General features: G+C 43.1%; 1 protein-coding gene across 4 annotated transcripts in view; it reads left to right on the forward strand.

The window, feature by feature from the left end:
• DAB1 (DAB adaptor protein 1) overlaps nucleotides 1-26,377 on the forward strand; it is a 1,277,266-nt gene that overhangs the window by 1,244,451 nt on the left and 6,438 nt on the right. For 3 of the 4 annotated variants that reach the window (XM_017877258.1, XM_017877259.1, XM_017877260.1), the window contains 5 exons: nucleotides 4,022-4,084; nucleotides 6,422-6,530; nucleotides 14,653-15,201; nucleotides 18,822-18,949; nucleotides 19,303-19,413. In XM_017877258.1, the coding sequence (XP_017732747.1) occupies nucleotides 4,022-4,084; nucleotides 6,422-6,530; nucleotides 14,653-15,201; nucleotides 18,822-18,949; nucleotides 19,303-19,398 (945 nt within the window). In that variant the 3' untranslated portion in view covers nucleotides 19,399-19,413. The remainder of the gene's footprint in view (nucleotides 1-4,021; nucleotides 4,085-6,421; nucleotides 6,531-14,652; nucleotides 15,202-18,821; nucleotides 18,950-19,302; nucleotides 19,414-26,377) is intronic. The other variant, XM_017877257.1, reaches the window with a different exon arrangement.

Below are 26,377 nucleotides of genomic sequence, written 5' to 3' on the forward strand. Positions count from 1 at the left end.
CTCCCGCAACATGTGGGAATTCTGGAAGATACAATTCAAGTTGAGATTTGGGTAGGGACACAGTCAAACCATATCATTCCACCACTGGCCCCTCCAAATCTCATGTCCTCACATTTCAAAACCAATCATGCCTTCCCAACAGTCCCCAAAGTCTTAACTCATTTCAGCATTAACCCAAAAGTCCACAGTTCAAAGTCTCATCTGAGACAAGACAAATCCCTTCTGCCTATGAACCTGTAAAATCAAAAGCAAGCTAGTTACTTCCTAGATACAATGGAGGTACAGGTATTGAGTAATTACAGCCATTCCAAATGGGAGAAATTGGTCAAAACAAAGGGATTACAGGGCCCATGCAAGTCTGAAATCCAGCGAGGCAGTCAAATTTTAAAGTTCCAAAATCATCTTGTTTGACTCCAGGACTCACATCCAGGTCACACTGATGCAAGAGGTGGGTTCCCTTGGTCTTCGGCAGCCCCGCCCCTGTGGCTTTGCAAGGTACAGCCTCCCTCCTGGCTGCTGGCAGGTGTTGAGTGTCTGAGACTTTTCCAGGCTCATGGTATAGGCTATCAGTGGATCTACCATTCTTGGGTCTGGAGGACAGTGGCCCTCTTCTCACAGCTCCACTAAGCAGAGTCCCAGTAGGACTCTGTGTGGAGGCTCTGACGGCACATTTCCCTGCCACACTGCCCTAGCAGGGGTTTTCCTGAGGTTCCTGCCCCTGCAGCAAACTTCTGCCTGGGCATCCAGGCATTTCCATACATCATCTGAGATCTAGGTGGAAGTTTCCAAACTTCAATTCTTGACTTCTCTGCACCTGTAGACTCAACACCATGTGGAAGCTGCCAAGACTTGGGGCTTCTACCATCAGATGCCACAGCCTAAGCTGTACATTGGTCCCTTTCAGCCATAGCTAGAGTGGCTGGGACATAGGGCACCAAGTCCCTAGACTGTACATAGCACAGGGACCCTGGGCCCAGCCCACAAAACCACTTTTTCCTCCTGGGCCTCCAGGCCTGTGTTGGGAGGGGCTGCCATGAAGGTCTCTGACATGGCCTGGAGACATTTTCCCCATGATTGTCGGAATTAACATTAGGCTCCTTGCTACTTATGCAAATTTCTGCAGCTGGCTTGAATTTCTCCCCAGAAAATGGGTTTTTCTTCTATGACATAGGCTGCAAATTTTTCAAACTTTTATTCTCTACTTCCCTTAGAAAACTGAATGCCTTTAACAGCACTCAAGTTACCTACTGAATGCTTTGCTGCTTGGAAATTTCTTCTGCCAGATACCCTAAATTATCTCTCTCAAGTTCAAAGTTCCACAGGTCTCTAGGACAGGGGCAACATGCCACCAGTCTCTTTGCTAAAACATAACAAGAGTCACCTTGCTCCAGTACCCAATATGTTCCTCGTCTCTATCTGAGACCACTTCGGCCTGAATTTTCTTGTCCATATCGCTATCAGCATTTTGGGCAAAGGCATTCAACAAGTCTCTAGGAAGTTCCAAACTTTCTCACATTTTCCTGTCTTCTTCTGAGCCCTTCATACTGTTCCAGCCTCTGCCTGTTACCCAGTTCCAAAGTCACTTCCACATTTCTGGGTATCTTTTCAGCAACACCTCACTCTACTGGTAACAATTTTACTGTATTAGTCCATTTTCATGCTGCTGATAAAGACATACCTGAGACTGGGAAGAAAAACAGGGTTTAATTGGACTTACAGTTCCACATGGCTGGGGAGGCCTCAGAATCATGGCGGAAGGCAAAAGGCACATCTTACATGGCAGCAGCAAGGGAAAATGAGGAAGAAGCAAGATTGGAAACCCCTGATAAACCCATCAGATCTCGTGAGACTTATTCACTATCGTGAGAACAGAATGAGAAAGACCAGCCCCCATGATTCAATTACCTCCCCTTGGGTCCCTCCCACAGTACGTGGGAATTCTGGGAGATACAATTGAAGTTGAGATTTGGGTGGGGCCACAGCCAAACCAGATCAGTTTCCTTCTAGGTAATCCCACAGCACACCATAGAGACCCCTGTTGCTATTTCTGCTACATTACCTGAGATTATCTGCATCTACAGATTGGATGTCCTCCCCACCAGTCTGTAAACTCCCTGCAGGCTGAGAGTTGGCATTTCTCATTTTTGTGTTCCCAGCACATAGCACAGTGCCCAGCATCTAGCAGTTGTTGAAGATTTATCAAAAATTATTGTGCAGTTGGAAACAAAATCAGTCATTATAGGGCCCTGTTGTGTGCCAGGCACTGTTATTCAATCTGAAAGCTGAAAGGGAAGGAAGAGCCACAAGTAAGTTAACAAAGCCAAGCTTCTCTCCTTTCAGCAAAAAGACTTTGTGCGCTTTCAATCAGGCTTAACCAAACATCAAAGTTCTCCTATTAATGTTGTCAGTACATCTGCAAAGGAGATATTATCATCTCCATTGCCCAGAGGAAGGAACTGTAGCTCTGAGGAGTTGCAGATATTGAAAGTGGTAGAATCCAAGTATGCCTCCTGTTGGAGGTAGCTACTATCTGGGGCCAGTGGTCCAGGCAGTAAAGGAATTTATGAAGACATTTGTAGGTAAAGAAAGGTAGCTATATTAGAGAAAGCATGAAAATACATTGCAAGATTGCAATGGGCAGCACAGCAGAGAAGGGGCTGTCTGCAAAGAGGCAGGGGCTGGAGGGAAGTTTTATAGGATTGTGCTGGAGGGGCTACCTGAAAATGAGGTTGTGCCCTTGGTTGTTTGTGATTAACCATCCCTCAGAACAATTATTCCTTGTTCTTCCCCATCTGGGGCCCTGCCTGACCTGGGGCCCTTTTCTTATGTGGATTATCTTATCAGTACTCCACACCCCCAGGCGTGGAGTGTAGGACATTTTCCAGAGCCCAAAGCTCACTCACTTGCCAGTAGGAAAGAACATTCCCTTCCTTGGATGAACCCTAGAGATCCAGCCATGACCTGGGTAGAGCAGTTTGAGTGCAGGAGTACTGTGTGGCAGGGCAGTCGGACTCTTCACATCCCTTCCACTAAATGGTGTGTTTAGGTTCCCCCAATTTGAAGCTATCACTTAAGATCTGAAGATGAGGGAAAAGTGGTTTTTCCTCAGTGGACAGGTTTGTACAAAGCATGTGATTACATACTTGTCATAATTAAGTCAGGCCATAGACTCCCTACAGTCTGTGAATTTGGCAGTGTGTGCAGATTAGTTCTAAGTGTATCTTAAAGGGTTTCTTTAGCTGTTGTGGCTGTCCTTGCTCAGATACTCCCGTGTGATGGATGAGAAGATAGATGATGCAGTGTCTGCAGTGATGGAGTTCCTAGGAGTGATTAATGATGTATACACTTGGTTGTTTTTGATTCCTTTCCTGTTTTTAAATGAAATGTTTTCTTTTCCTCCAACCACATTTTTTATCCTAAAGATGGACTCTTTCAGAGAGTGCTGTTTGACTGCATTCTCTGTATTCAGCAAATTTAAATCCTGGCCTGGATGACCTTGATATCACATCCCTGAGACTTAGTTTATCTATTTGTAAAAATGGGGATGACAATTCCTACCTCTCAGGGTGAATGCTATTGGGAGCCCTTACTGACGTGACCATGAAGTCATGTCTGTACTTACACATGGAAGGCATCTTGTATGTGTGAATACACTCATGAGAGAAAAACCAATGATGGCATTGCCTCCCTGCCTTTATCTCCTAGAAAGAGAGACATTGCTGGCATTTGATGGTAAATAAATGTGAAGTGATGTTATTACTGCTTATGGGAAGTGATTAATGGGCAGTCTTGACCAAGGCTGGATAAATAGGCAGATGCAAGGAAGCAAGAATTGATTCTGGCTGCATTCAAGATGTTGCCTTTGGGATCCTGAGGTATAGTAATGACCCACCAGGATTATGGTTTGTCTAGAAATGATGAAAAACAGAAATGTGTATCCCCGTATTGTACTGTGTGTAAAGCAGGACCCAGAAACACCACCTTTCTTTGTAGTTACATGATTACCTTTTTGTCTTTACAGGCTGTGACCCAGTTAGAACTTTTTGGGGACATGTCCACACCCCCTGATATAACCTCTCCCCCCGTAAGTATGCATTGCTCTCTGAACCCTGCACCCCTTTCCTTTCTTTCCACATCCCGTCAGTGGCCGGAATATGGGCTGTGAGTGAAAGAGGCCTCTGGTGGATTTCAGCGTTGACTCTTTCAAGCTGTGTGACTTGGACAAACTAACTAGTCATTCTGATCCTTAATTTGCTTGGCTATTTATAAAGGGGAAGTATGATATATGCCTCTGTTTTGCAAAATAAACAAGACCATGCATTCAGCAATGACAGGACTTGCCTGGGCACTTGCTGTTCTGCTGGGGTCTGAGAAGAGAGGCCCGAAGGAGATGTGGTTTCTGACTACAAGGAGCACATGGTGTGGTTGGGAACGTAGGCAGGAAACTCGGGACAACACATATGATGAGGCATTTGTCAGCACCTGCCCCAAGCCCAGTACAGCGTAGGTGGCCAGCCCAGTAAAGGAAGGACCTTCTCCCCACACCCTGCTCTGCCCATCCTTCTCTCCTTTCCCTCTTTCTTTCCTCTCTCCCTTCTTTTTGTTTTTTCCCTCCCTTCCAGCCTGCCCTTCAGCTTTGCAGACCATGACCTGGGCACTTGGGCCTTACTGAGCTTCTCAGGAAGCTCTGGACTCCCAGCCACAGCTTCACCCAGGGTACCTCAGTCAATGCTTACAAAAGGACAGAGATTGCAGGGAGCCCTAATTTGAAAATGAAAAGAAGAAAACAGAATTAAAACCAAAGCAAAATAGAATCCCAGTGCTGGGTGCATTCAAAAGCAACCCTGCAGCCACTGCAAAGAAAAGAGCCGAGATGGCCCCTCCAGCCCCTCCCCTGCCCATTCCCTGAGGAGGGCAGAGAGCAGTCAGCCGCAGCTGCACCAGCTGAAGCTGCTGGGAGGGGACAGCTCCTCTGGGCACTGCACAGTTGTGCAAACCGAGGGATGGTGCTATGGTTCATTGGCAAGATGTGCCTCACAGAGAAAAGGCTGTAACCTCACCACTGAGGACAGATGGCACAAGACACTGCTGCCCACTGCTGTCGCTTGGGAATCTAGGCACAGCTGCCCTGTTGCCCACACCTGATGTCCAAGGCAGCCTTGAGGGCGGGGACCGCAGCCTCTGTCCCCAAAGAATGTGGATGGCTCTAGCAATTCTCATTCTCCCCTTTATCCTGGGCTAAAAGCTTCTTCCTGGGAACTTGGAGTTGCAGAACTGCAGGGCTATGCAGCTAGAAAGGGCTGAAGAGATCTTCTAACCTTATCCCCTTCATTTTACAGATGAGCAAACTGAGTCCCAGAAAGGACATGTGACTCACCCAAGGTCACAAAGGGGGAACAAAAGAACGGCGCTGACTGTTTTTAAAAGTGCTTAACACAGCAACTCATGGCTGTGTTTCTGGCCCTGAACCCAGGCGCAGTCCAAATGGGTATTTAATAATCCTCAGAACAATGCCATTCGTCCCACAAGCTGCTAGTCTAAAAATGGCCTTGTCTAATTGCCATGATTTCAGGATTAATTGCTTGGCCCAGCCTATTCCAAGGGGGAAAAAAAAGGATATTACAGCATCAAACAGATTTATACTCTGTAGGCAAAAGCCTGCTATAAATGGGTGTGGACATATACAAAAGTATGAGTACTGATGTTTTCATTTCTGTATCCCCCATCTTGCCCACCAGTCCATGCAGCAGACCTTTTTGGAATTCCAGCATTGACTAGGCCCTGTAGAATTTTCAGTGGTGCAAGCATTGTTTCTTGTTGTCTTCTTGAAAATATTTACTTCTTTTTGCAAGCGAAGATTGAGGGAAAATCTGGAGTTGGGGGGGGATGTACCAGGATACAAGGGTCAGTGCTCCACTTGCTAAATTCTATTTGTTGATTTAGTCAACAACTGCTCATTGGCCATGTATTAAGTTGCAGCCCCTGAGCTGGGCACACAGTAGGTCTTGAGTGGGTGTATTTCAATTTGAACTGGCCATCTCTAAAGGGTGAATGCCAAATATTATGGAAAATTTGATACCTGAAAACACCCCCCAGGGAGTAGGGGCTCAAACTAAATCATTAGGATACTGGCCATTATTTGCCAAGCACCTACTATATGCCTATGCATGGTGCTAAAAATTTAAGTGATGTAAAATAATTTAAACACATAATCTCACTTAATCCTCACAGTAGGGTTGGAGGTATCATTTCCCATTTTGTAGATAAAGTGTATGTAACCAGCACATGGGCTGCACACCACATAAGTGGCTTGAACTGTGGATCCCTTCCCCTGCCCCTTTATTCCTGCATCTGCTACCTCCCGGCCTTGGTGACTGCTAAGCCAGGTCTCATGTGTCCTCTGCCTCTCTCTGTCTGGCAGACTCCTGCAACTCCAGGTGATGCCTTTATCCCATCTTCATCTCAGACCCTTCCAGCGAGTGCAGATGTGTTTGGTTCTGTACCTTTCAGCACTGCTGCTGTACCCTCAGGTAAGCCGTCTTCCACCAGCTTCCCTTCCTTTGGCCTTCACCCATCGAGAGAGAAAGAGTTTACAGAGCCAGCTGCCAAATGATGACAAAACACTGCTGTTCTCTCCTGTGACTCTTCAGGTGACACTGAGAAGCTGTTTAGAGAGGGAGGTGATGTTGGGGTCCAGAGCTCTGGTATGTTACTGGCCTGGAATTCACTGATGTCTTTCACCCAGAGAGTTCAAGATTCTGTGTTACTCAGGTGTGCAGCTTTTCGGAGCATGGCATACGCACAGCTGTGCAATTAGCCCAGGTCCATTTCCACTGTTCCACCTCAGCCAGGAGAGACAGCAATAAGCAGGGGAGGACATGAAGTCAGCTTTCTAGAGACTTCTTGAGACCTGATGGATAGAAGGGATCTGCCTTACTTGGTGCTGACTCAAGTAAGGGGAAGGTCCCCAGACAAAGTGGGGAGCATCCTATGGGATGAGAGCAAACTGCTGTGAGTTGTGAGAATAATGAGACACCTGGTGAGTTAGAAAGTATGTGTTCTGTTTTTCAAATAGTCTTTAAATGTATTTACTACTTTTACAACAAGGTAAAAATATATATATAGATATAGTAACAGTATTGCAGGTGAGTTACAAATGGATGGAGCCCAGCAATCTTACCTTGTTTCCATGGCATGAGGCATTCCATGTGGCCAGGCCACTGTATTTGCAAATAGCCAAAGGTAGTTTAGTTCTGTTTTTCACATACATGGGAGCCTTAAAGGGTTTTGTGGTTTTCTTTAACTACGTATTTGAAATATGTGGCTTTATCTTTCTTGCCTTTATTCTTATAAATGGCAAATAGAGTTGTTTGAATATTTTAGAATACCAATCTTCTTGCATTTTTTTCCATAATTAGTTTTAATTACATACTGTTAGAAGCAAATTCTTGCCACCAAATATAAACTGTGCTTTTATTCAAAGTAAATTAAAAATGCATACTCTGTTCTAAAATAGTTATGGTTATTACTCATGAGCTAAGGGATCATTATGAACTTTTAGAAGCAATAGAGGTTGGTAACCCTTGGATCTAACTTACAGTTTAGACTGCAGGTTGCCTAGAAATGTATTCAATTGTGAAGTTTCCCAGTCTAATCTTGAAAAAGGGATAGTGATGATGACTAGTTTTCCTTACCTAAAATAGATATTAAAATATCCATGGGACTAGTATAATAGCACATGTCATTTTAAATAAGGGTAAGAGTTTTTCACCACCCTTCTATGCTTGAGTCTTGTGTTCAGAGTGCCCATGCTTTGTCCTCATTGTTTTGCCTGTAAAGGGTGTGCTGGGAAAAATGATGGCCCCAAACTTACCAATTTGCAGGCATGTTCATTTCAAAAACGCTCACCAGGTGCCCTCTGTGTGCCAGGTCCTGTGTAGGTGCTTGGGATGTGCGAGTCAACACAACAGACAGAGAGTGTGCCTTTTACTGGGAAGATAGGAAATAACATAAAAATAAATAATTTTCAATAATATATTTAAAAATGAGAAGTGATAGGGACAAAAGAAAATGCAGACCAGAGCATAGGGGCTTTTGAGTGCAGGCAGAGGGCAGGTAAAAGTGGAGCCCCTGTGGTCACGAGGGGTTTTTGCCTAGGTGAAGTGTGACAGGACTAGCAGGGGCAGAAAAGTCTCAAGTAGACATCAGAGTTCAGGGTACTCCAGGCAGAGGAATGACTTGCTCCCCCAAGTCTCCATTCCCTTCTCTATAAATGAGAATATGGGCCTAGATGTAATTTTATATCACTTCCAGCCCTAACATTTGATTAAAAACACCCTGAGGACCTGCCTGGGTGTATTAGTCCATTCTCACGCTGCTGATAAAGACATACCTGACACTGGGTAGTTTACAAAGGAAAGAGTTTTAATGGACTCACCATTCCACATGGCTGGAGAGGCCTCACAATCATGGTGGAAGACAAGGGAGGAGCAAAGGAATGTCTTACATGGTGGCAGACAAGAGGGATTGTGTTCAGGGGAACTCCCCTTTATAAAACCATCAGATCTCGTGAGACTTATTCACTACCATGAGAACAGTGTGGGGAAAACCACCCCCATGATTCATTTATCTCCACCTAGGGGAGACGCATGGGGATTATTACAATTCAAGGTGAGATTTGGGTGGGGACACAGCCAAACCATATCACCGGGTCAGTCACAGCACTGCTCTGGGCCCTCTCCCAAACCTCTGCCAGATTACGGACTTGGAAGACCTGGGTTTTAGTCTTGCTGCTTAACTAGCCACATTGGAAGCTATGGACAAGCCTCTTCCACATATCCAGATTTCCTTTCTTTAGCTGTTAAAATTTTGATATATTACCTCCAAGATTTCAACTTTTAGAACACGAGTGTAAAATTAATTTCAATTTGCATGTTTTTGCTTTCTGACTCTAGATAATATAACAAAACTGGCTTCAGTTGGTATTAAACTATGTGCCCTATTTCTCCCTTAACTGGACATAAAAATTTCTGCAGCTATTGAATCCCAATCTCCTTGTCACTAGTTGTCCAGCCAGTGATAAGGAGATAGAGAAGTGAACTGGAGTATGTGATACAATGGATAGACTGGCTCCTGGGGGCTTTTGAATCTGATGGGCCAGGTTTGAATCCTGATTCAGCCATTTATTTCTAAGCTTTAGACTCCTGGGCAAATTACTTCACCTGTCAGAGTCAGAGTTTCTTCATCTTTATAACTGAGTGTAAAATAATACTTACTTTGCAACAATATCATGAGAATTAAATGAATCACTACATTAACTGCAGCTGCAGAAGCTGTATCACTACACACTGAAAAATGCTGGCACATCATCGATATTTAGTATAGAATATGCTGTATTATTATGATTATTCTGATTTCTACAGTAGATGAATATATGTCCTGTTCTACCTATATTTTTTCCTTTTCCTGAAAATTAGTGCCTGTAATAAAGTTTAGGTCTTCAACCTCTTGACTGCTCATAGCAGACAGCAGGAGAATGGGTGGCCTAGAGAATGTACTATGTATGAATACAGGCTCTGCCGCTAGCCAACTGCATCGTATTCAGATAAATATCTTCTGAACCTCAGGGAACTTACCCCATTTTAAAGGGGTGATCATAATTCTACCTCATAGAGTTTTTCTAAGGATTGAATGAGTAAATGCAGGTTGTAAAATATATACAGCAGTTCCTGGCAGTGCTTCCATCAGTAAGCACTCAACAGATGTTTGCTACATGGTTCTTCGGGAGCCTTGGATCTGCTATTCATACAGTGTGTAGCTGCATCAAATCTTCCCCTCATGGAGTTGCAATTTCTCCTCTACAAATTAAAGAGATAGCAATCACACTTACCCCAGAGGCTTGTGGAAAGGATCAACTTCACAAAAATGTCAGCTCCACAGTGTGAGAATTTTTTTTTTTTTTTTTGACAACTGTTTTGTTCTTTATTTTGTCTCCACATACTAAAGCAGTGATTGGCACCCAGTAGAGGTAGTTTTGAATGAATGAATCCATCAAGTGTGGATAAGAGATATCATAGAAGTTCTGCATAAATGTTGGAGGAGTTCCTTCGTTTTTAGTGCTTTTCTTATATTTCAGTCTGCCTTTTTTTTTCTTTTTTCAAATAATGGGGGTATCCCCAGGTGTCAGCATCTGGCTATAAATCACAATTTTCAACACTTTTTAGAACCCTAATTGTAAGGCAGCAAGGCAGGTGTTCCCTTTCACTCCACAGCAAGGAGATTTATGATTGCTCTGAACTTCATGGCATAAACAGATGCTCCTTGGCACCTCCTCCCTCCACATTTACTGTTATTGGACATTAACAGTGAACAGTTAACAAGCTGTTAAGTGCAGCCACCACGTGGCTCCCTGTGTCCAGTGCCACCACTGTCCTGCTGCTGATGTGTCCCTTCGCTCATGCACAAGATCATGTGGCCAGACAGCCTTAACTCACAGGCCAAGGAGAGCCAGGCTGCAGGGACCCCCTAGGAAAAGTGAGTGGGACCTGCAGGCTCCTAAACATGATACCCAATTACCCTGTGCTACCTTTTGTTCTTTTGAATATTGTACTTTGGTCTGGAGCAGATGGCATGAAGCCAGAGAGACATGCTAATAGCTCTCTCCAGAAAAGTGTGCACAGCCCATCTGTTAGCTCCTTGTGGAAAAAGAAAACAAAAGATGGGAGGGGAAAAAAACCTGCCACCAACAGTAGAATCATCAGAGATCACAGCATTTATGCATTGTGGGTTTAATTAGACACTGGGAAAAATGCAGTGAACGTATTGACTAGGACTTGTTCATCTTTATGTAGGGCCTCTCTCCCATCCCAAACCATGCTAGGCAGAGTGGAGAGAGAGAGAGAGAGAATAAAGAGTTCCTGCCAGCAGGTGGTTTCTAGTCTCATCAGGGAAGATAGAATAACCAGGCAATTACAATGCAGTGTGACAAGTGTCATGATACAGGTGAGTGCAGAGGACTGTGCAAGCCCAGAGAAGGACCAGTGGAGCTGACAGGAGCAAGAAGCCATCCAGCAGAGGTGATAGTGAACCGAATCTCCAACAGCAAATCAGGGTTAGACATGCACAGAAGCAGCGGGATGACTTTCCAGGCAGATGGGCCAGCAGAGACAAGAGACAGCACGTTGGGTTTTATTTGCAACTGCTGAAGGACAAGGTGCAGTGAGGATATGAATTGAAGATAGTGATGAAGAGGTGGAAGGGGCTGACCTCCAAGGACGCATAGCCAAGCTAAGACATCTGAGCCTTATACTAAAGACAGTGAAGTACCATATATGCATTTTAAAACAGTCCTTCCTGGCAGCGAGGAGGGTGGAATAAAAGCAAAGCCAAAAATAGGCTTGATGTCAAGAGAGTGAAAACATCCCCTCATTCACCAAAATGGGCAGCAGGTCTTAGGTGATTGAATCCATGGATACTTCTCCACCTGCAGACCCAGCACCCCCTTCTTACTACAAATATTTACAATACCTCCTTTCATACCTTGAAATGAATTTCATAGATAATGTAGTCTAGCTACACAATTTTTCAAAATGATTATAAGTCTCTAATATAAGGCAGAAAGGAAAGAGAATTTGTAATAAAAATGTATGTATTTAAATAGGGAAATACTCAGGCATGAGCACACTAGAAGGCATAACAGTCAGATGTATATACCTATAAGTAGAATCACTATTGAAAGCCACAGCTATAAGTCCAGACTGATACAGAAGTGTCATGTGGCTACACCACCATGAGAAGCGTTTCTGTCAGGGATGTCAGGGACTGCCATTTTCCAAAATAGTCAACACCTTTTGACAGTGTTCCAAACCAAAAATACAGTCTTCCCTCCCGTGCACAGTTGTTGAATTCCTGGAAAATTAAGTGCATTAAAATCAAGTGCAAAGATAACTTTGAATTCCCATGTAATTCAAAGTCGATTCTAGGTGCAAATGATCATAAACAGGATGTGGAATAATGCTTTGTCATATGCATTGGTCTCACACATAATGGGATGTCTACTGTCAATGCTTGGGTCTCCTAAATGCCAGTAGTGCAACCCCCTCCACTTGTGACAACCAAAACGCATCCCAGCAATTTTCTAGCCACCCCTAGGGGGCAGTAGCACTCCCATGGAGAACCACTGGGCCATATCAAAGTAAATCGGAAAACAAGACAGTTGCAGGATTCTTCATCTGTTGGTAGATTTAAGTCACTACGTTATTATGCCACAGGCGAGGCAAGCTAAGCAAGCTTCACATTTGAAGTTTCAGCTCCAGGGCCTCTTCATCCCTCTGGTTTCAGTGCAGTTGGACAAAGTAGTCTTATAAGATATTCTCCATTTTTTTTGTTGACATCCTTGTCTCATTCTGCAGAAGTATTTAACTCTGCGAGATTGATCAGCAAGAAGCACAGGTGTCCTGTTGGTGCCTTTCTGGAGCCTCCTGTTAGGGAAGCATGGCATGAAAGGAAATGGGCACCTTGCAAGGAAAATCACCAAGCCTTGAATGTTGGCTCTAGCCTGTATCAGTCAGTTGAAGGCAGGTATATCTGTGACTAGAGTATGGAGTGAGACACCCTGCGTTCGATCTCTCTGGGCTCACAAGAGTCAGTGAGATGACTCATAATGTCATCAATGCCATAACGCCCACCCATTGTCCCTTTGGAAGTTGCTAGGATACTCTGCATCCATTCCTCTTTTTTTCCTGGTCTCATTACACTGCATTGGTACCTTCCTACTGACAGCCATGGAAAGGCTTGTTTTGAGAGGCCCAGGCAAAGCTGGCTTCTTTATTCTCTGCTCTGCCCAGCCTGGGAACTTGTCTCTCAGGCTCAGCTGCACATAGAGGTGGCCATTGTGCCCCCTGAGAAGGGTGGGGACCCCTGGAAGCACATGTGAATTTCCTGCAGGCCTGCAGTATCCAAATACAATCAAATAGTAGGCAAAGTCTATTAACTGCAAAGATCAGAAATTGGTCTTGGCCATCTGGGTGAGGCAGTGTGTGGCACAAAGGAAAGAACCCTGGCTTTGGGGGAACAGATACCCTCAGTGTGATCCTGCTCCTACCGTATGCAACCTGTATGACCCTGAGCAAGTTGCTTTTCCTTGAGCACCAATTTCTTCATCCCTAAAATAGAGATAATAATACCTACCCTGCCGGGATTTCGTGAAGACACAAAACATATACTAGTGTATCTGGCATGTTGTAGGGATTTAATAAGTGGAGCTTGTTGCTGTTACTGCTATGTTACTATTATTATTATAACAAGTGTCGCTTGTACTCCTGTTAAAATGTGTATGTCTTACCTAAAAAGAATAATACAGTGAACAGTTATCATGGTAATACACATGAGTACAGGCTATGGGGTTTTGCAGTGTGTAACCTATACTGATGTATGAGATGCCCCTGAGTGGACAATAACCTTCTTTTTTTTTTTTTCTTTTTTTTTTTTTTTTTTTTTTTTTTTGAGACAAGTGTCTCACTCTGTTACCCAAGCTGGAGTGCAGTGGTATAATCACAGCTCAGTGCTGCTTCAAACTTTTGGGCTCAAGTGATCCTCCCGCCTCAGCCTCCTGAGTGCTGAGACAATGGGACTCTGAGCATGTGCCACCATTCCTCACTACTTTTTAAAAATTTTTGGTAGAGATGAGGCCTTGCTATGTTACTAAGTCTGATCTCAAACTCCGAGCCTCAAGCAGTCCTCCCACCTGGACCTCCCAAAGTGTTAGGATTACAAGCATAAGCCACCACATCTGGCCCTGTTTTTTTAATTCTCTAAAATTGGAATAATAATAATACAGAAATCATGCATAATACCTCTAGCTACCATTTATTACATGTCTTTTGTATATCAAGCAATGTAATAAGTAACTTTCTAGCCTCTATCTAATCCAAACCATACTAGTAACTAACATTTACTGAATGTTGATCCTGTGTCCAGTACAATACTCCACATTTTAAATATGTACTCTCAATTAAGCTTCAAATCAACCCAGCAAGGTAGAAGGTGTTTATACCCATTTTACGAATAAGGTCATAGAGCCTTAGAGAGATTTAAGAACTACTCCCCAAATTACACAGTTAAGAGGTGGCTGTTTGAATTTTAACCTAGGTCTCTAAAACTCCAACATTCAGATTCTTACTCACTTTGCACACTGCCTCAGGCCTGCGAAGGACGGTATTATAACCTGATTTTACAACAGTCAGACTCTTAGAGAGCTTACGCAATTGAGAGGGTCCTAAGTGCAGCAGGAAGAGGAGGCAAGGAGAAAACCCAGGACGGCCTGCCTTCCATCCTTCTGCCCTGTCCCTGAGACACACAGCTTCTGAGGCTGTGAGACTTTAGAAACTTTTAACAACTACAGAAATGTGATTATTAGCATTCTAGTTTTTGCTTACAGATCATCTCCTCAGAGAGGCTTTCCCTGACCACTTCTCTAGGATATAGGCTCCATGACAGCAAGGATTTTTGTCTTGTTCATCTTGGCATCCCCAGTCCCTGGCACACAGTCTGGCACTTAGTTGGTGCTTGATACATTTCTGTCAATTACCTGAGTCCATGGTAATTACCTGAGTCTTTCCCAGGACACCTGACTCTTCTTTTTCATTCTCCCAGGTTACGTTGCAATGGGCGCTGTCCTCCCGTCCTTCTGGGGCCAGCAGCCCCTCGTCCAACAGCAGATGGTCATGGGTGCCCAGCCACCAGTCGCTCAGGTGATGCCGGGGGCTCAGCCCATCGCATGGGGCCAGCCGGGTCTCTTTCCTGCCACTCAGCAGCCCTGGCCAACTGTGGCCGGGCAGTTTCCGCCAGCCGCCTTCATGCCCACACAAACTGTTATGCCTTTGCCAGCTGCCATGTTCCAAGGTCCCCTCACCCCCCTTGCCACCGTCCCAGGCACGAGTGACTCCACCAGGTCAAGTCCACAGACCGACAAGCCCAGGCAGAAAATGGGGAAAGAAACGTTTAAGGATTTCCAGATGGCCCAGCCTCCACCCGTGCCCTCCCGCAAACCCGACCAGCCCTCCCTCACCTGTACCTCAGAGGCCTTCTCCAGTTACTTCAACAAAGTCGGGGTGGCACAGGATACAGACGACTGTGATGACTTTGACATCTCCCAGTTGAATTTGACCCCTGTGACTTCTACCACACCATCGACCAACTCACGTGAGTGCCCCTCACTTAAGACATAAAACCCAATGAGAGCCATAACTTATGTCTGGAGGTGGGGTTTCTGGGGTCAGATAACTCATCTCGCTTGCATTAATCAGGTTTCTTTGTTTATATTACTACTACTACTATTGCTACTACTACTATTACTACTAAGAGCTACAAATTTAGGTACCACTGATAACATACAAACCTTCTTCATATGTTCCATGTTTATTTTTAGACTTATAATAATGCTTAATGACAAATTTTGTTAGACCTGTTTGATGGATAATGAAAGTGAGGTTCAAGGATGAAGACAATAGACAAAGTGGTATTGAACTGAATGTAAGCCTAGTATTTTTCCATCATGTTACTCTGCCTCTTAAGATTTTGTTAGTTTGCTCATGCATTTGTTCATTTATTTATGTATAGCCAGCTTATGACACACAGATTTTGGTGTGGTTTGTTGGAATAAAAGTGAATGCAAACTTTAACAATTTGGGGAACAAGTTTTAAACATTAGAATATAAAATAAGGATCAAGAGAAAACTTGGGGCAGAGATACAGCAGCCGTAAGGTCTTAAATAGCTTTTATAGCTGAAGCCTCGTGTTGGCTTAAAGCTTCTGGTAGTTAAAGAGAATCAAAAGATGGTGCTGCAGAAAGTACTGGACTGGAAACCTGGAGATCAGATTTATTACTGACCAGTTTTGTGCCTTTGGGCAAGGCACTTTATTTCTATGAGCCTCGGTTTCCTCATCTGTGTGAGGGATGGGTTCTTAAAAGGATTCAATGGTATATGTACTCAAAACATTATAGACCTCCCAGAATTTGAAGTATCTTTTATCCTCATTATTAGCACATGTTAAGTGGTTTTGTGCAGTCCTGGACCCCGGTTCCGGTGTTGACTCCTCTACCACAAGCTGTGTCTTTGGGCAAGCGTGTGACTTCTCTGAGACTCAGTTTTATCATTGGTAAAATTGACTTGGATGAGCAGTGTGCATCCTTCTAGTTCCAGCTTTCAGTGAGTCTCCTCCAGCTCACATTTTTTCTGCAAACATCTGGAAAACAGTGACTGTGCAGCCAAATCAGAATCCAGATACACTTGAGCATGTGTATGCTTGTTTGACACAATTCAAGGAAGGTGTTCTGGTGACTCAGACTGTGCCTTGACACCTGATAAGAGGAAAGAAAAGGTTCATGCTACAGTGAGTTTGGTGGTTTCATTACTGTCACAGGTGATATGGATCACTGCATGGCCAGTACTGTGAACTGTCAAAAAAAAATCCACAATGTTAATACAATTAGATTGTGTCATTTCAGCCAGGTTCAGAATGCTATTCTGAAAATGAATGCCCTCAGTGTGTATAAACAAACCACTTGCACTCAGGCCATATGATCTACATAGTGGCGGCATCTCTATTTACACAGACTCACAGGGTTTCAATGAGGAATAATGAATAAAAAATGAAATGTTAAAGAAATGACAGCCATGCATAAATAAGCAAGCATCTTTTTAAAAACAGACATCTCTCTTTCAATGGATTTGTGTGCCAGCTACAAATGAAAGAGGAGAGTTTAAGTTCTTTGAGGGCAGGAACTGTCTCCATTACTTACTATACTTCTCATAATGCTAGCTTAGTGCCTGGCACATGAGAGGCATTTGGGAAAGGTTATAGAGAATGAAATAAACTAAATAGAGATCACTTAGCTACTGTTGTGTTTTAGAGCATTGTTGGCAACCTTGGCACTATTGATATGTTGGACCAGATAATTCTTTGTTTCAGAGGCTGTCCCATTATAGGATGTTTAGCAACCCTGGCCTCTAATCACTGTATGAGAGAAACATATATCCCCTTCCTCTAGTGTCGAGAAAAATGACTCCAAGCATTGCCAAATGTACCCTAGGGATGAAATTGCCCCAGACTGAGAACCCCTGCTTTAGAGTATTAGAAGCATCCTATAAAGCCTTCTAAAAATTAAGACACCTACGTAAATAAACTCCTGTTTACGCTTTCCATTGGTTTCATTAGGTAAGTCTGAGCAGTATACCTGCCAGAACTGGCAACTCAGCCTGTGTTCTCAGCCTTTAGTAAGCAAAAATCCACTTCAAATACAATTCAGGATCTAATTAAACTAATATTTATTAAACATCTACTACCCTTCAGGGTGTTTGCATATAGCTTTAAACCCACTTTCAATATAGTTTGTTCCATAGTCATCTCCTGAAACAACACAGATTTCATTGCAAATTTTTTTTCAAAAACTTACTGTTTTATTTTGAATGAAATTGGAAAAAGCAGTCGTTATCCCCTCTGACCCATCAGTATCCCCTTAAGAATGTTTTGCATAGAGGATTGGTTGGATCAAAAGTGAACCTCCAATAGAAACAGAAAAGCACAGTTGGACTGGATACTGTCAGACAGAGCTCTGTTAAATGCCAGTGCTGCTATTTGATAGCTGTGTTAACCCTCAGCAAGTCACCTCACCTCTCTGAGCTGCAATTTCTCCATCTGGGAAACAAAAAAGTTACAGTAACAGCTTGCAGGTATTTGTATTAGGGTGTATAATGGATGGGAAGTGCCTAGCACAGTGTCCAACTCATTGGCACATTATAAATAATAAATGAGGAAATAACATCATTTTTCTAACTATAGATTCATCAGATTAAAAAGTATGCACTAAGTTTTACAGTCATCATTCACTGTCTGATTCTAAGTTCTATGACATTATGAAAATTCAGCTACTAAATCAAGGCGTGCCACCGGCTCACTTGGGTCTTAGCCAGTGACTGGTATTTTCAGTGACAAATTAGAAATTATTAAAAGAAGAGTGGTATCAAATGAGGTACTTGTTCTACACCTCTGAAACAAATGAGAGGAGATGTGGGTGGGTCAGTCCAGAAAATGCATATCCTTTGTCCTTAGAGAATCAAGTACCAGCTGTTAAGTTGCCATCAGCTACATTCATTTTCCCAGATCACTGAGACACTTACTGTTTATTCAACGTGTGTTTATTGAATACCTTCTATGTGCCAGGATTCAGAATCTGGTTCTACCAGTTGCCACGAGCAAATTAGCAACCTTCACTTTCCTCACCTGTCAAATTAGGATAACCTCTACCTCAAAGAAGTTTTATGAGGATTAGAGATATTGTCTGTAAAATTTCTAACAGTGTTTGACACATGAAAGGCCCTCAGTAAGTGCCCTCTGATGAAACACAGAAAGAAGAAAGCAAACCATAGCCCAGTAGATCTCAGCTTGATCGTGCATCAGAATAACCTTTAACAGGTTGTTCAAACACAGAGTCTCTGATTCAGTAGATCTGGGGTAGGGTTAGAGAATTTTATTTCTAACAAATCCCCAGATGCTATTGCTGCTGCTCATCCAAGGACCATCCTTTGAGAACCACTGCCTTACCTATCAGTGTGGACGAGCTCCTTCCTGAAGTCAGACGTGTGAGAGGAAAAATCAATACGTACAGAGAAATAATTCAAATATTCAGCTGATTCCACCAGAAATAGGAAGAGGAATCCTAAGATTTGACTTGAATATAAGCGGATTCCTAAGGTTTCTTTGGCATAAATTGATTGCAGCCAGGCACTTAAGATGTCTCTTTTTCTGTGGTCTCTGTGTAGCTCCAACCCCAGCCCCTAGACAGAGCTCTCCATCCAAATCATCTGCATCCCATGCCAGTGATCCTACCACAGATGACATCTTCGAAGAGGGCTTTGAAAGTCCCAGCAAAAGCGAAGAGCAAGAAGCTGTAAGTGACCAGTTTGTTATTTATTTGTGTTTTTCCTTAAAATTAAGACCTCTGTAACTGAAATGGATAATGCATGAGGAAGCCTACATAGAAAAGAATGCTGGCTCAATCTCGTAAGTTCTCAAGGGGTTGCTAAAGGGGCTTTCTTTTGTGTTCAAATGAGTCAGCTGAAAAAGACTGCCTTTTTATTAAATTGTTACTACAAGTCCACATTTGTGGTGTAGCATCCTCTAAATGCCATTGCACCCTCCTTTACAATAACTGATTGTGCTGCATGAAAGTATATCCAGTTGTCTTATATTTTCAATGGTTGAAAAAAGAAAAAAAAAAAGTATTATCTTCTTGTGTTCTAGCCTGATGGATCACAGGCCTCATCCAACAGTGATCCATTTGGTGAGCCCAGTGGGGAGCCCAGTGGTGATAATATAAGTCCACAGGCCGGTAGCTAGATAGCGCAGGTCTGGGTAGGTATCTGTCCTTTTTATCTCCTTTGCCCTTAAGCTATCTGCTTTACCTTTTGTTTGTTCTTCACTTCTGAAGCCACATCTTCAATGTTTGCACCATGTCTCCTTGCCTGAGCTGTATTGCTGATGTTTGCACCATCGCGTCTTGCCTGAACTGTATTCCTGATGTTTGCACTATTTCTCCTTGCCTGAGCTATATTACCAGTGTCTGTACCATGTCCCTTTGCCTGGTGTCTACGTTCTACTTTGCCTTTTCTCGTGGATGCATGACCTTTGACATACTCTGGGAGGTAGTGGTAGGGGTGAGAAGTGGGAACTGATCATATTATTTTATTAATAATATGTTCTGCGTAGGTGGTGGTGATAGAGTGAGGCATGGTCCATGCTACTTAGCATGGATTTAGTTTCTGAAAGCATCAACATTTTGAGATGGACACATTCTGCCCACCCTGATAATTTCTCAGTGAGCCATGGTCCAGATGCTTTAATCTTTTAAGCAAAATGTCACTGCATTTGCCTACACTCTGCAGATCTAAAGAGGTCACCAAACACACAGAGAAGCCAGACTAAGAAGCAAAATCAAGCAGTGCTTGAAATAAGATTGATCGAGATGTAAGATCAGAGGCAGCCCTTTTTGTCTAGCCAGAAAGGACCCTGCACCCTGCACCCTTTCTGATGTGAAATTCAAAGCCCAGAGATGTGTACTACTCACTTCTGAGGCTATGCTGTTTGCACCTGTGCTGCAGCATGTGGATTGCCACCAAATCACTTCAGATTCCATCAGCAGCTACTTTGAAAGAGATGTACTTACATTTACTAGAAGTGGTTTTTGGCACTTGAATTTCAATACATCTGATTTGATCAAAAGAAAGAGAAGCTGATGAAGCAAACCTTCTTAGGAGACAGAAGTACACCTTGTTACCCAGACATGATTTCTAAGGTCACTTCTTGACAAATGTGTTCAATTTTCAGATACTTTCTTAGTTTTCTATAAACACACAGGACTGCAAGGCCATTCCCAAAGGGCTCCTCTTTTAAGTTCTGAACAGCATGGTCAAAACCATTAAAATGGTAAACAGTTTTCACCACTCACAAATGGATTCTGAGGCTACCTCAGAATTAGTCTTAGTCCACACGTAAGTTAGACAGTTACTGAAAGCTAATATGGTATTCTGAAAGTGTATTTTGTTAATAGATATTATGATTAAAGAACCTAACACACTGTATAGTTTGCCACATTTTGTATCAGTGCAATAGCATATAATTATATGTCATGCCATGCAAAACCACCTAAGATTCACTTAGAAGTTCACTCTTGCAAAGCTACTTTGGGAGTTGGCATATGGAAATCAAAGTCAATGTTTCAGGAAAAAGAAAAGTTGGGGACTATAGGCAGACTCCTGGGGATGATTCCGCACGAGGTTTTTTACCCCCTGCCTAAGTTGTATTTCACATGCTCAACCTTGCCTTGAAAAATTTGGTGAATGAACTAGAGGTGACAAGAGCCATTCATCAGGATAACAGCAAACATCATCCTAAAATTGAAGTTCTTCTAGAAAACAAAGATGACTTACACCATTTGCAGATCAATGTATCAAACCCTCATCTTTATGAACCTGTTCAGCTTGAGACAATCCTACAGGCCAAACGGTTTCATGGGGCTTTGGTCTGTTCCACATTTAATGCTCTGTCCAGCACCTCAAGCCACAGCTGAGCTGTAAATGGACATAGCAGTAGTGTGGGAAGAACTCAGGATTTGGACTTGAGTTTAAATCCTAACTCAGCTACTTAATAGTGGGAAATCTTGGGCAAGAACCAAAATTTATTTTGAGTCTTGGTTTCTTCATCTGCTAGAAGGGGCTTATATTCTCCATAATGGTAACTGAGATAGTTTGAGTATCTAGCATGGAGACAGACACCGAGTACTTAGCTTAAAATAAAAATCTAGGTTCTAGAACAACATTGTTTGAGTTCAGCGTCTGGCTCCACCACTTCCTGGCTATGTGACACTGCTGAGATTTTATAATCATTCTCTATTTTATTTTCTTCATTTGAAAAATAAGGATAAAAATAGTGTCCACCTCATAGGGTTATTGTGTGAACTAAATAAAGTGATATATGTGAAGCTTTTAGCACTGTGTATAGTGCACAGAAAGCACCCGATAGATGCTAGCTGCCATCATCATCACCATCACCATCATCATCATCATCATCACATATATCCAATTAATGCAAGCTCCCCACTCTCTTGGATTTTATACATTTAGCCTTTATGTATAAGGCCATTGGTTTTGCTTTGTACTTTATCTTCAGATAATTAATTTTCTATATGTGTCACAACAGCTTTGGAAGGGAAAAAAAGAAAAAAGCCTGCTGCTTAGCTCTCTGGCTTGTCCCATCCCATAATCCAGAATGGCCCTGGTTTGGGCTTCACACAGCTCACTGCCAAAAAATGAGCTGTCTTAGAATCACCTGCAAGTCAAAATAAGTACCTCCCAGCTCCAGAGGAGGGCTGGACTGTAATCCTCAGTGAAGTAATTTTCTCCCTTTGAAAGCTTAGCCTGGCCACTTCATAGTTATCGAGATTCAAGTGCCAAGGGGCAGATGCCAGCTTTGCAGACATAGCCACTATGACACACATGGGGGACGTCTGGGAGAACCATTCTGGGTCCCTCCATCGACAGCAGCACAAGCCACATTTGATCTTTCCATCTCCATCCCATTCTGCCATCCACCCAGCTGAAAATTTACAGACTGCAATTTCTTAATGCCTTTCCAAACATTTGGAGAAGAGAGACCATGCAGGGTTAGTTATGTCCATGGCTTTATTTTTTTTCCCCTCTGCTTTCATATGGTTGGAAAGCAAGAGTCCTGTCCCTCTTATCACCCTTGCAACCATTATCACCAGCTGTTTTTTATTAGAAATACCCGCACAGTTCTGAGTAAGTAGGGATGACATCTGTTGATAAGCTAACGCCATATCACACCATAGTAAGAGGAAACAGACGGACTCAATCCCCGCAGGTGTAAGCTTCAGGGCCAATCTCAAACAGCAGTTCTGTTTTAGCAATAAAGGAAAATATCTTCAATTACTTCACTTTTTTCCCCTACCCTCCCATCTGGGAGAATCACGTGTCTTTCAAAGACTGGGTCAACAAGGGCAAAAAGAACCAAAATAATATTATAATGGCTGGTATGGGAATGGCAGGTAATTTATACTTCACTGATGTGTTGCTGGAGCAATTTTGAGGGCGAAATGTTAGCTTTTGAGGAGATGAAAGAAAAATGAAAACATTTATTTGGTTAAATGGCTAAGTAAATAAACTGCCTATCAGACTTTCCCAGCTGTCAAGTCAGAGTAGCATCTGTAACAATGGGGAATTGTTTGGTCTGCCTCCCTTCGTAACAATAGATATTGCCATAAATAATAAGTTGCTGTCATTTTTTAATACTTATCTTCGTAGTGGGAATGCAAGACATATAACATATTACCTGATGGATTTCTAGTGTTCAAGGGAAAGGAAAGCTGAACCTCAGATGCTTTGGGAAGAAGAATCTTAGAGAGAGAGAGAGAGAGAGAGAGAGAGAGAGAGAGAGGGAGAGAGAGAGAGAGGAAGAGAGAGAGAACAAAAGGGGGAAGGGAGGGAAGGAAAGAAAAGGAAAGAAAGGAAGACACAAAACACAGAGTCAGGGGCCTTGGGTCTGATTTTTACTTCCAAAGCAGGTGACCTTAGGTAAGCATATATCCTTTCATATGGATAAACACAGATAATTGCAACAGCTCTCTCCCCAAGCTGTCCAAGAAGCAAATAATATCATGAAAATGGAAGTGTTTTATAAGCTTTGAAAGTAAAGTACATGTATTTGGGATTATTATTACCATTTTCTTTTTAAATACAACCAAACAACAGACCCTTAAAATAAAGAACCACAGGCCGGGCGCGGTGGCTCAAGCCTGTAATCCCAGCACTTTGGGAGGCCGAGACGGGTGGATTATGAGGTCAGGAGATCGAGACCATCCTGGCTAACACGGTGAAACCCCGTCTCTACCAAAAAATACTAAAAAGCTAGCCAGGCGAGGTGGCGGGTGCCTGTAGTCCCAGCTACTCAGGAGGCTGAGGCAGGAGAATGATGTAAACCCGAGAGGCGGAGCTTGCAGTGAGCTGAGATCCGGCCACTGCACTCCAGCCTGGGCGACAGAGCGAGACTCCATCTCAAAATATAAATAAATAAATAAATAAAAATAAAGAACCACAAAACAACGGAAAATGACCTATTTTATGGACACAGGACTCAATTGACAAGTCCAACCTACATTTTTGGAGGGCACAGTGTCCCACTTCCTTGGACCTTTATGAAGAGACTCCCTGTTGAGGTCCTGTAGCTGGAGAGTGATGGCACTGGGTCAGGCAGAAGATGACCAGGGTCTGGCTAAGGGCAGTGTCAGCCAAGACCTCAAGCATAGTGCCAAAAGATATTTACAAGCTGAAATCAACAGGAGGTTAAGACCGAAGGGACATGGGAGGGGAGGAAGAAGATATAAGGTAGGATGACACCCAGGTTCCTGGCATGGGGATCTACATTGGTGCCAGTCACTGTGCTAAGGAACACAAAGCAGCATGTTTGAGCAGAAAGAAGGCAGGTTTACTTTGGGACCAATTGAACTCAAGGTGCCCATGAGACTTCCAAGCAGAGATGCCAGTAGGCTGCTGGATACAACCTCTGGAGGTCAAAAGAGAAATCAAGGCTAGACATGGAGATTTCCATATGGGTTTCGGCCATTGGAGTAGTGAGTGCAAGTAGAATACACTGATCATCTAACCAGAAGTTGCCAAACTCTCTGTAAATATGTGTGCCTTGTGGGCCATATGGTCTCTATTACAGCTACTCTACCATTGTAGCAGGAAAGCAGCAAAAGACGATGCATAAATGAATGGATGTAGCCATGTCCTAATAAGACTTTATTTACAAACATAGGCAGCTGCCAGAATTGGCTAACAGAATTAGATCGGGCTCACTGTTTCTAGAACTACTGCAGAAGGTAATCATGATGCCTTTCACTTACTGCTAATAATAAAATATATTTTAAAATTACTAGTATCACCTAATTTAATCCTCACAGGAGCACTCAGGTATTTTTATTATTCCCATTTCACAAATATTACAGGCAAGATAGAGAGTTATAACAACTTGCTAAAATCCAAAGATTCACATGTAGTAGCACCAGGATTTGAATCTAGACCCAGATTAAATAATTCAAACTCACTCAAACAGAATCAGGACACCTGAGTTTTAATAGCATCACATAAATTTAGATGTGTGATATGAGGCAGATGGCTTCATTTCTGATCTTTGGTTTCCTTTTCTGTAAAACAGTCCCCACAGGTCCTTACAGCTCTGACATTTTAAGACCATCTAACTTGCCCCAAGTTACCCAGCTACAGCATGGAACTAATCCCCAAATAAGATGTTCCAGCAGCATCTCTCCCTCAGGCTGTCTCTATTCCCTTCTAACAAAGGAGAAGACAGAATCCCTAAAATATGCTGACTTTATTAGGATCCCCAGAGACTAACAGCCCTAGATGCAACCCACTCCCAGTGACCGGGAGCTTACTCAGAAAAGGCCTTCCTGCTTATGGTAGATAATTGGTGTCAGCAACTTCAGCGTCCTCATCTGTTTTATAACAAGGCCGAAAAAGATGATGTACATGCATAAAAGAGATCATTGATGCCCATCATTGTTGTTATTATTGACGGGGAAATAGAATGTTCTTCAGAACATGCACAGTTGCCTCAAAACTCAGGTGGTGCATCTCTGTATTCACCAAGCGGGTTTCAGCACCCAAGACCCCAGGAACTAGGACATTCAGCAGTGTCAATCCCTAAGGGATTATCATCAAATCCATTCGTGTTTTGAAGACTTTTCTACCCTAACAGCTAGACTTTCAGACTCAAAGTGGTCAGAAAGCTTTGTTTTCCCTTTTGTTTGAATATAAAGCAAAAGAAGACTGCCAGCATTTAAGATACTTCACGTTATACAAGCTGACTTGTAACTTCTCACAGTCCCATAAGGTAGATGTTATTCACTCCTCTTTACAGATGAAGGAACTGGGGTCCACATAGGTGAGATACTCGCCTAAGTTCATATAGGAAGTTAGGAGGATTTCTGGGGTTGTAGATGTTATTCACTCCACTTTACAGATGAAGGAACTGAGGGCCAATCAGGTGAGATGCTCGCCTAAGTCCATATAGGAAGTTAGGAAGATTTCTGGGGTCTTTCTGGCTCCCCAAACCCATGCATTCTTCTTGATCCTACACATGGCTTCAGACAGAACTTTGAGTTATTTTAGCCTTTTTCCACTCTGACTACCAATATCTTTTTCATTTGTCAAACCAAGGAATGTAAAACTCCCACTGAGCTAGTCCTAAGTGTTAGGGCTAAAAGACCATGAGGCTGAATTTGCTGCCTGGGCAGGGTAATGCTGAGGGACTCAAGCTTTGGCTCACCTTCCAGCTTTAGTCTGATCCTCAGCTTGGCTTGGCGCTTTTCTTATCCTAGGCCCCCAGGATGGGGCATAAGTGGGCTCACTCAGCAAGCAGATTGCATGGCGCACCATCAACCTCACATCTGAGACCACCCTTGTCAGCATGCAGCGTCTTCGCCCCACTAGTAAGATATATTGCTTTTGACATACTTTTGTCGAAGGTAATCAATCTTTCCAAAAACAAATGCAAGAAATATTAAATGGGCAGAAAGTAATCTGCACAATTTAGGTAGCTTCCAAGAGCATCTTGTTATAATGTGACCTAGGAAACCATTTGCCCTTATACTTCATGCCAAAGAGCTGGGGCTGGGAGAAGAAAGCAAGGAAACCAGCACAGAAATGGGAGTCCGAACCCTGGGCTGCTCCCTGGCTCTCTACTGTCTCCTGTATGGCCTTGGGAAAGTACCCTTTGTGTCTGG

Source organism: Rhinopithecus bieti, unplaced genomic scaffold, assembly GCF_001698545.2.
Source record: "Rhinopithecus bieti isolate Rb0 unplaced genomic scaffold, ASM169854v2 scaffold_6380, whole genome shotgun sequence".
Classification (NCBI taxonomy): Eukaryota; Metazoa; Chordata; class Mammalia; order Primates; family Cercopithecidae; genus Rhinopithecus; species Rhinopithecus bieti.